Genomic DNA, 11110 nt, shown 5'->3' on the forward strand with positions numbered 1-11110 from the left:
AGCTCGCTGGGAGCCCACATCTGCCTGGCAGATGGCTGGTCAGTGCTATTACCAAGCAGGGAGCAAGAAATTTGGTCCCAGGACAAGTTCTGCCCAAGGCAGTTGCAGCTCACAGCTGTCGTGTCTCAAGACACTGACCCATGGATGGGGTCTTTGATAAATAAAGCCCCATACATGTAAATCACTCCAATTTATGTGGGTGACATGATGCCATGATGCCAACAGGGACATTTCCAGCCCCTATAGTACGTTCAGGAGAAGAAATACTGATCCCCCTCTGCATTGACTCTCACTACTCTTTCACATCTTTCCACATGTCCCGCTTAAACTGACCCCTTCTCACCTTTCTGCAGCCTGCCTGATGGTCCCTTTAGCCAAGTCCTGAATTATGTTCCTACCTGTCCTTTCCTATGTATCTCACTGAAGGTGTTCCACTCAGGTTACCCACTGTGGGAAGTGGACTTCAGTGGAGGCCACTGCGACTTCCTATGCAGCTGAGGAATGCGTTTTATTTTTTTATTGAGCTATTCCTTTCTTTTCTTTCCTTTTTTTTTTTTTCTTGGCAAGTACGAAACATCCTTCTGAGACTTCGCACAGCTGGTTCTCCAAATGAAGCAGGTGGGAACTGGTGCAAAGGCACCTTCAGCTGCAGAATTTAGTGGGAAGAGCTTAGATTTGAGAAAGCATGATGCAAGTCCCAGGTGGTTGGTGACAGAAATGCAGGGTGTGTGGGAGGTGGGGGGACAGCATTTGCCCACAGAGTGTGGTACAGAAAGCATCTTACTTTTTCCTCCATATTCAGACTCCATCAGGAGACACTCGGGATCATTGGGAATTGAGGAAGGCTGATATCACTTGTGCTGTAAGCAGAAAAAGAAAGAAAACTGGTAGGAGAAGAAATCCTGTTTTTTTGATATTTATTACTGAAATCTTCCCAGTTTGGCTACATTCCCAGAACCTCTCAAATCAGCCACACAAGACTTGAAGCCTTAGGGAGAATTATGCAGGGAGACTTGGTTCCTCAGGGCATTTTGCATGTTAATGAGCCCTCTGGTGCCAAGTTCCTGAACTGCAGATACTGAAAGAATGAACCAGCCTCTGAAGAAACAAAAGGCTTCCTGAGGTCCATCCGAGTGTGGGGAGTGAAGGAGAGGAAGAGAGGAAGGTCATCTCATGGGGCTTGGTGGGCACTGCCCAGCCACCCACCAGCAGCGGGCATTCCCCATCTCCCAGGTTGAGGCACGCACACGTGATGGAAACCTCTCCTCTGTGCAGGGACCTTCGGCCACATTCCCAGGGCAGGGCTATTTTCCCTCCACCCACAGGCATCAACCAACAGCTTTTGACTTCTGGGCTCACACACGCTTGGAAGGATTTGCTAAAGCCCTCAACCATCACCTTGCTTCTTGCCGAGTTCCCTCCACCCTCTCTTGCATCCCTACACACCGTCAATCACGACCTAATCACTAACTGAGGAGCTAAGAATCTCTCAAGGCTTTCTGTCTCATCCTCAGGGGATGACTGTTTCTCCAGTCACCATTCACCCATCCTAAACACACCGGTTGAGGATGCACACCTTGGTAAGGGAAGGACCTCCCCGAGGCACCTCTGTGCTCTTGGAGGTCTAAGCGCTTGTGCAATGCTCCAGGAGGAGTTCCTCTGGTGCCCACCTTTGTGTTGCGGATGGATGGTCTGCCGCGGGCAGGGAATGAGACAGGGCTGCTGCCAGAAATGCTGTTGGAGGGGAGGTCCGGTGCTCAGGGAAAGAAGGACGAAGGAAGGACCTTCAGGGTTATGGTGTTTCTCTTCCCAAGCCACCATTAAGCGTGATGAAGCTCAGCTTCCCTGGAAACGGCCAAACATCTGCCTGCCGATGGGCAGCACTAGGTAGCTCACTTTGGGAGTCTCTGTGGCGCAATCGGGGAGCGCGTTCGGCTGTTAACCGAAAGGCTGGTGGTTCGAGCCCACCCAGGGACGGGTTCCCCTTTCCCTGCCCATGTCGAGGGGGTTGGAACTAGATGACCTTTAAGGTGCCTTCCAACCCAAACCGTGCTATGCTGCTATACAAAGAGGAGGCTATTCAGCCCCTCAGCAAAGGCAGAGGAAGGAAAGCAAACTGATGGGAATTCCTTATTCTGCCTTGCTTGCGCACGCAGCTTTGCTTCACCTCTTAAATTGTCTTTGTCTTGACCCATGAGTGTTTTCTCACTTTGCCCTTCCACCTCAGAGTGGGGGGGGTGTGAGCGAGGAGCGGGGTGGGGGCTTAGCTGCCAGCTGGGCTCCACCCACCCAGTAATTTGCCTTATTTCTACTTTCACTAAATCCAGTAACAGTAACATGCTCTAAACCAATTTCTTCTTCTTCTTGATGATGATGGTAAACTTTATTGCTTTAATGTCATTCCTGCCATTCATTCTTCCCTTACAAGATAGTTATCGTTTCTCACCATTATATTCTGGCAAGAAGTTTTTAGAATGATACTTTTTCTCTCCTTTCTGAGTGTTATCATTTAATGGCAACACCCCTTAGGCAGTATTGCCCCGAAATCATTTCTGCTCTCTACCTCTTATTCCCATTTCCAGTGTGTGTATATGGGAGTTGTTTATCCTGCTTATCACATCCCCGACCAGCTCTTCCTTGTTTGCCAGTACCGGATCCAGGTGAGCATCCAGGGCCCTTGTTGGCCCATGGGGCAGCTGCGTTAAGAAGTTGTCCCGAGATCCTCCAGACTGCTTGCACCTCGTTTTGCCTGGTGCGTGAATGCCAGGGCAATTATAGTCCCCCACAGGAACTGGCTCATTGACCTGCAGACTTCCTTGGGTTGCTGACAGAAGACTTTTCCTGCTTCCTCACCGCTACCGAGTGGTTCATGACTGCAACCACAACATCGCCCTTATTGACTCATCTAATCCTCAATGCCAGAAGCTAACCCATTGTTGTGGTTTAACCCCAGCTGGCAACTAAGCACCCCACAACCGCTCACTCACTCCCCCCATGGTGGGATGGGGGAGAGAATCGGAAGGAAAACAAATAGTGAGACAACTCGTGGGTTCAGATAAAGACAGTTCAATAGGTAAAGCAAAAACTATGTACGCAAGCAAAGCAAAACAAGGAATTCATTCACCACTTCCCATCATCAGGCAGGTGTTCAGCCCTCTCCAGGAAAGCAGGGCTCCATCATGCGTAACGGTTACTTGGGAAGATAAATGCCATTGCTCCGAATGTCCCCCCTCTTCCTTCTTCTTCCCCCAGCTTTGTATGCTAAGTATGACGTCATAGGGTATGGGATATCCTATTGGTCCGTTGGGACCAGCTGTCCCGGCTATGTCCACTTCCAACATTTTGTGCACCCCCAGCCTTCTTGCTGCTGGGGCGGTCTGAGAAGCAGAAAAGGCCTTGGCTCTGTGTCAGCACTGCTCAGCAGTAACTAAAACATCCCTGCTTCAGCAACGCTGTTTCCAGCACAAATCCAAAACATGCACCCAGACTAGCTGCTATGAACAAAATTATCTCTACCCCAGCCAAAACCAGCACGCCCATCCCGGAAGGGCTCCATACATCTGAGCTGCCCCTTCACACTGGGGGCATCCCCCACCCTCACTTTCCCTGCCACTCTCTTCTGCAGAGCCTGTATCCCTCCACAGCAGCACCCCAGGTGAACAAGCTGTCCCGCTACATCTCATTTCATCCAAAAACTCACAGGGCTGTGAGGTTCCAGCTCCTCCTGTCTGTTCTCCAGCTCCTCCTGCCTGTGCACGTTTGGGCGGCAGCATCTCATCTGTGGCACCGAGGCTGAGCACAGACTCGTTACAGGCAGATATGGTAACAGGGACCGTGGAGCCCACGCTGCTTGACATGCTGGAGTGTTTGACAGATGTTAACGTAACAAGGACATGAGGTGCCCACAGACTGCCCTGCAGTCTCCAAGGCCAGAGAAACACGTCTGGGCAATCATACCTTGTCCAGGGAGACGTCTGGTGACTCTGCAGAAACTCTGCAGAGCTCTGGGGCTTGCCAGACAAACTCCAGGAAGGACAGGGTAATGCAGAGAATGTTTCTGGGGGTGGGCAGACTTTGGTCCACCCACACTGTGGACGTTACCATCATCATCTTCCCTCTCCATATCATCAGGCAGGTGAGTAGAGGTTCAGAGAGAGGAGAATAGTCAAGGGTGGAAAACACCAGTACAGGGCTGTGCACCCTGGTGTGACCGGCCTCCCAGCCCTATGGCACGGCCAAGGGATGGGCCCTGTGTCTGTGCCGTGGTATTGATGTTCAGGCGATGGCACACAGGCACCAGACCCCTTTGGCAGGCCCTGGGCTGTCTGCCCCACACCAGCTCCAACAGGGCACGGCTCTCCTGGGGGTCCTGTGCTGTCTTTGCCTGCTGAGGGCAGCTGTATTTGGCACTCCAGGCATGTGGCATGGCTTTTTTGTAATGCTGTTAAAGAAGTGAAAATAAATAAGGTGTCTCCAGTGCAGGGCTGTGGACATGTCTTAGCCTTGCAGTGTCTGGGGCTGTAGTAAATGCAGTGGAGAGAGAGAGACGCGGGTCTCCTTCTGGGGCACTCCTCTGCTTGGTCAGCTCCAGAGCTCAGCATGCTCCAGAGCTGTATGTGACAAGGTGCATTCGGGTGCCCTAAACATACAGGTCTGGTGTCATTTAGGATGGCCAAGGAAATCCCCTTCCCCCTCTGGAGCTCAGCTGATGCTTGGGAAGGATGAGGGTATTCTCAGGGATTTTCCATCAGAGCTTGCAAACCCTTGGCTTCACTTAATGAGTTTCCTTTATGTCAAGCCATGAGTTTTCTCAGTTTTGCTCTCCTGATTCTCTCCACCATCCCTCTGGAAGAGAACGAGCTAGCGGCTGTGCGGGTGCTTATGTGCGTGCTGGGGTCAACCCACCGCCCCTGTGTTGCAGTGCTGGAGTAAAAATTCTCCTTTTGGGGAGTTTTCATACTGCCACTTGCTTCACAGAGTGGAAGATGTTCTTGTTTGTACGGTGGTTCAGACTGATCCAGGGTTGACCAGATCATTGGATTTACGTCTCAAGCATTATTTATGTGCCAGGAAAACTGACAACTGCTGCGTTAGAGCTGTGGTTTTGAGTAGTGGTCTTAACCCCTCGGCCTCTGGTTTCCTCAAGACCCAGCCCAAATATGTCATCCCGGGATGAGGGTCTAGGTCATTGGTTGGTTTTAAGCTCCTGGACGGACTGCAGTAAATCAGTAGTGTGGAATTCCCCTTGTAAGGTGTCCCACACCTATAGTGTAAAGGTACTGCACTGTTGGAGTGAGGGAAGCCTTTGCTCCCACCCACAGACATCCCTCGACAAATAATATATGATCACCTCAGGCTGAAAAATTGAAGTGGCTGCGGTGGAGCTCATCAGCTTGCCCCAGTTTGAGAAAACAGCCCCTTCGAACAAGGGAAATGAAGGGGAGTAATGTGAAAGACCCCTCAGGTCAATCTGCATCTTAAGGGAAAATAATATTTATTATGCCACAGATGCAAAAGGCAATAAGCATTGGATGGTTCCTTGGAATACTTGAGGAGATCTAATGTGGTTTATCCATGAGCTAAGGCAAACACTCTGAGCACAGTGAAGGACACTGAGTGGTGGCCTAACATGAAGAAGGATGTAGATCGCTGCTGTAAGAACCGCCTAATGCAGATTACGCTGGAGTAAAAGCCCCAGTCCAGCACCAACGTATTGAAAACCCATGGGCACGACTGCAGACTGACTTTGAAGGACCTGTGCCAGTGGCAGCTTGAAACACGAAATATGTCTTGGTAGGAACAGATCCTTTCAGTAAACGGACAGGAGCCCTCCAGTGCAAAACCAACACGGTGGCCACCACTGCAAATCTGCTGTTTAACAACGTCTTTTCTCGGTGGGGTCATCTCCACGCCGTAGCATCCAATCTCAGCACCCACGTTGTTGCATGAGGACAACGTAATGTGACCCACCCTGGCTCTGTCACTCCATGGGTCAGGGGAGATGGCGATGCCGGTAAAACTGATGCATTTGGCTGTTGAATGTGGGGTCCAATGTGGGGTGATGCAGGTGAAAGAGATCCACCTGGGTGCTGATTCAGGGGGCACCTCTGTTACAGCCACCCATGCCAGGCAGGGGGACAGACAGGGCGCATGGCCACCCTGCCCCGGACCAGCCCTGAGCTTGGTGAAAAATCTTTTCCTTATCTCCACATTGAACATCTCCTCTTTCACCCAACACCCATTGTTTTACTCCAGCCCCCGACCATCTCGGGGGCCCTTTGCTAAAGCTCCTCCAGCTTGCCAACATTTTCCCTGTACAAGGGATCCCCAAACTGGACACAGTGTTCTGCGTAATCCCTTTCCTTCATCTCCTGGTCATACCGACCAGGACACTGTTGGCCCCCCTTGCTTCAGGGCACACGGCTGCCTCCTGTCCAGATCCCTGACCATCAAAGACCTTTTGCACAGACCTTTGCTCTCCAGCCAGGCAGCCCCCAGCCTGTGCCATTGCCAGGGTTAGTTCCTTGCAGGGGCCAAAACTGAACCTGCATGTCCTCCATCCCCTCCATGAGACCACGCACTGCAGCACACACCCACTGGGGTGTGCCCTCACCCGGCATGGTGACGAGCTATACACTGATGGTTTCCTCTCCTGGGCACGTTCTAGCCAAGCCCAGCTGAGTCCAAGCTCTCCCACCTCCCCTGCACAGGGAAACAGAGGTCAGTGGCACCCTGGCTCCTCTGCTCTCCTCTCCGGGAGATCCTAAGAGGTCTGCAGCCCCTCCATGCCATCCCCTCTCCCCAGGCCAGCACAACAGCCCTGGCTCCGGGGGTCCTCAGGCTGCTCCTGCTGCCCCAGGGACAGAGCAGCCTGCCCCGAGCTGGTGCAGCCAGAAACGGGTGTTCATTTCCCACTCAATCCTGCTCCGCTGGCGATGGATCTTAGAGAGAGACGTTGCTGCAGGTTCATTTAGTTTGCTCAAAAACAGAGAGAGCCTGGCTCCTCGTTTACACAAAGCCTCTGGGTCACACAAGGCAGGTGTATACGTCGGTAGGAGGTGATGAATGATGACATTTGCTTGTAGACAATGTCATCACAAGTGGAAAAGAAAAAGAAAAAAGCACCAAAGGAAAGACTTGGCCTGTCACAACACACATAGGGAGCGATTTACACAGAAAGGGAAGCAGTCCCTGGCTGCTAAAATAAATCCAATGAGGTTCCTCAGGGCAACTTGAGCTCCTTGTTCCTCAGGCTGTAGATGAGGGGGTTCAATGCTGGAGGCACCACTGAGTCCAGAAAGCCAATCGTATCCTGGGCTGCATCCAAAGCAGCGCGGCCAGCGGGTTGAGGAAGGTGATTCTCACCCTCTACTCCACCCTCAAGAGACCCCAGCTGGAGCACTGCTTCCACCTGTTGGCCCCCAGCACAAGAAAGATGTGGACCTGTTGGAGCGGGTCCAGAGGAGGGCCACGAAAAAGATGAGAGGGCTGGAACACCTCTCCTGTGGAGAAAGGCTGAGAGAGTTGGGGTTGCTCAGCCTGCAAAAGTGAAGACTCCAGGGAGACGTTTTTGCAATCTTTCGATGCATAAAGGGGGCTTATAAAAAAGAAGGAAAGAGACTTTTTACCAAGGCCTGTAGTGACAGGACAAGGGGCAATAGTTTTAAACTGAAAGAGGGTCGCTTTAGATTGGACATAAGGAGGAAATTCTTTACGGTGAGGGTGGTGAGAAACTGCAACAGGTTACCCACAGAAACTGTGGACACGCTGTCCCTGGAAGTGTTCAAGCTGAGGTTGGATGGGGCCTTGGGCACCTGATCTGGTGAGAGATGTCCGTGCCCATGGCAGGAGTGATGGAACTAGATGATCTTTAAAGGTGCTTTCCAAGCCAAAAAATTCCATGATTCTGTGATTCCCCCAGTATAGACACTGATTCCAGGAGGAGGTGTGCTGGTTTTGGCTGGGCTAGAGTTGATTTTCTCCATAGTAGCGAGTCTGGGGCTACATTTTGGATTTGTGTGGAAACAGTGTTGATGATACAGGGCTGTTTTCTGTATCGCTGAGCAGTGCTTACACAGAGCCAGGGCCTTTTCTGCTCCTCACACCACCCCACCAGCAAGTAGGCTGAGGGTGCATGAGAAGTTGGGAGAGGACACAGCTGGGACAGCTGACTCCAACTGACCAAAGGGGTATCCCAAACCATATGATGTCATGCTTCAGCATATAAGGGTGGGGGAAGAAGAAGGAAAGGGGGGACATTTGGAGTTATGGCATTTGTCTTCCCAAGTAACCGTTATGTGTGAGGGAGCCCTTTTTCCTGGAGATGGCTGAACACCTGCCTGCCAATGGGAAGTGGTGAATGAATTCCTTGTTTTCCTTTGCTTGCGTACATGGGTTTTGCTTTACCTGTTAAACTGTCTTTAACACAACCCATGAGTATTCTCACTTTTACTCTTCCAATTGTCTCCCCCATCCCACCATGGGGGGAGTGAGTGAGTGGCTGTGGGGTGCTTAGTGTCTGGCTAGGGTCAAACCACAACAGGAGGATAGAGCTGGTGGAATTTCAAAGGTCATCTCCCACCTAGAGAGTGCTGAATGGCCCTCCCTGTGCTCCCCACAGGCCCTGAGCTGGTGGTGCTGCTCTGCAGAGCAGTGGGCTGTGGTGCCTGTGGGGTGACTCCACGTGGCCATACTGGTCAGGGTGGGAAGTGGACCCAGACAGCTGGGGATCACTGCTGCTAATCGCCCTCCCCGGGGTCTGTGGATGTGGCAGGTGTTGGAAGGGATGGTGGTGCATTTCCAGGGACTGTAGATGTGTCCAGGTGTACCTCTAGATCCAGCTAACTTCACTAACGGGGACATGAATCACTCCCCAGCTTCCCTTTGCTGTGCCGCACAGGTTCCCACTGCCTCCCCTGGTATTGCAGAGTCCTTGTTTGCCTGCAGGTACCTGGATTTAATGCTTTTCCTTTGGGGGATTCCATCTGCAGAGAGCTCTCACTTTGTGGGGCTCCAGTCCCTTCACAGCCCAAGCACATGCTGTCCCTGCAGATCCCCTGGGCTCTCCAGGCAGCTTGACATTCAGCCTCCTTACGGACTTCATCTGCATGTCACCTGTGGGACAGCCCTGGGTATGGAATGGAGTGACCATTGACCAGCCAGGCCTTGCTCTCTCACAGGTCACACTGTCACAATGAGCTTTTTGCTCCTGAAACCAAGGAGAAACAGTCCCTCGTGGGGAGCAGTTCTTTGGGACTCTTGTAGGCACCAGATTTGGAAGAAGAGCCCAGCGTTCAGGCAGGGCACTGCGGAGATTGCATTTTATTGCAGAGATGCTATAAGAGAGAGTCTGCGCTGACTCACTCTCAGACGTATATTTACAGGGGCCCCATGTGACACAAAAAAAGGTTCATTCCTCATTAGCAGTGGATAAGTCCAAATATTTCTGTAGGCACATGAGGAACACAAGCAGTAAAATCATGCCATCAAAAAAAAAAATCATGACAATGAAAACACAAGCCTGGAATAGGATGCCTTGGGAGTCATTTGTGGAGAGTAATGGGAACTTTATGACTGCAGCAAAATGTCCATGAAAGAATTTTCCTCAGGGCATCCTTGAGCTCCTGGTTCCTCATGCTGTAGATGAGGGGGTTCAACACTGGGGGCACCACCGAGTACAGAACTGCCATCACCAGATCCAGGGATGGGGAAGAGATGGAAGGGGGCTTCAGGTAGGCAAACATGACAGTGCTGACAAACAGGGAGACCACGGCCAGGTGAGGGATGCACGTGGAAAAGGCTTTGTGGCATCCTTGCTCAGAGGGGATCCTCAGCACGGCCCTGAAGATCTGCACGTAGGACAGCACAATGAAAACAAAACACCCAAATCCTACTAAGAGACTAACCGCAAGAAGCCCAACCTCACTGAGGTAGGATTCTGAGCAGGAGAGCTTGAGGATCTGGGGGATTTCACAGAAGAACTGGTCCACTGCATTGCCTTGGCAGAGGGGTATGGAAAATGTATTGGCAGTGTGCAGCACAGCATAGAGGAAACAACTGCCCCAGGCAGCTGCTGCCATGTGGACACAAGCTCTGCTGCCCAGGAGGGTCCCGTAGTGCAGGGGTTTGCAGATGGCAACGTAGCGGTCATAGGCCATGATGGTGAGGAGATAAAACTCTGAGGACATCAAGAAGACATACAGAAAGACCTGGGCAGCACATGCTGCATAGGAAATGGCCCTGGTATCCAAAAGGGAATTGGCCATGGATTTGGGGAGAGTGGTGGAGATGGAGCCCAGGTCGAGGAGGGAGAGGTTGAGGAGGAAGAAGTACATGGGGGTGTGGAGGTGGTGGTCGCAGACTATGGCGGTGATGATGAGGCCGTTGCCCAGGAGGGCAGCCAGGTAGATGCCCAGGAAGAGCCAGAAGTGCAAGAGCTGCAGCTCCCGTGTGTCTGCGAATGCCAGGAGGAGGAACTGGGTGATGGAGCTGCTGTTGGACATTTGCTGCCTCAGGGCCAGGAGACCTGTCCAAGGAGGAAAAGGCAGTGACAAATTAGGGGAGACTTCTCTGAACAAAATTAAAGCCTTTATTCAGCTAAGAACTCCCCGTTTTCTCTGTTAGCTTCCCAGATACAACAAAGACCTTGATGGAGAGCTTTGAGCTTCCATTCAGATGTCCTAAAGGGTGGGGTGTACTCAAGGGAGAGTCAGCTTTTTCCCACCCCATGCACTGCATTGCCCAGAGCCCCACTGGTTAGAAGGGGGCTTGGACATCTTCCTACAAGGGATGGCAGGACCCACAGGGCAAGTGTCTGAGCTGCAGTTGAAACCCCCAGCCCCAGTGAGCCTCAAAACCAGAACAGCAGCAGCACAGACCAGTGGAGACACAAGGAGAAATAGGTCAGTGCTTCTGCCAGGGGTGGGATGGCCAGGGAGGGAGAGACGGAGACTGAGGAGCATCTGCTCTGCTGGAGGTCTGGCTGACAAGGGGGGACTCATGGCCTGAAAACATGGCATGAAAAAGCTGTTCAGGGAGGTACTCCCATTGCCCTACCAGGCTATTCTGTTAGCACTGTCCTCCCTTTGCCTGCCCATGTCTCATCTACCTG

At 51.9% G+C, this 11110-nt stretch overlaps 1 protein-coding gene and 1 non-coding gene across 2 annotated transcripts; one reads left to right on the top strand and one right to left on the bottom strand.

Annotated features, from left to right (window-relative positions):
* Positions 1-1903: 1903 nt before the first annotated feature.
* Positions 1904-1977, top strand: TRNAN-GUU (transfer RNA asparagine (anticodon GUU)). The gene has a single exon. It is a non-coding gene; the product is annotated as a tRNA-Asn (tRNA).
* Positions 1978-9542: 7565 nt separating this feature from the next.
* Positions 9543-10505, bottom strand: LOC132321017 (olfactory receptor 14C36-like). The gene has a single exon (XM_059834625.1). The coding sequence runs from the start codon at positions 10500-10502 to the stop codon at positions 9543-9545; it is 960 nt and encodes a 319-aa protein (XP_059690608.1). The 5' UTR covers positions 10503-10505.
* Positions 10506-11110: the final 605 nt, after the last annotated feature.

The sequence above is a fragment of the Gavia stellata genome, unplaced genomic scaffold (genome assembly GCF_030936135.1).
Source record: "Gavia stellata isolate bGavSte3 unplaced genomic scaffold, bGavSte3.hap2 HAP2_SCAFFOLD_200, whole genome shotgun sequence".
Taxonomy (NCBI): Eukaryota; Metazoa; Chordata; class Aves; order Gaviiformes; family Gaviidae; genus Gavia; species Gavia stellata.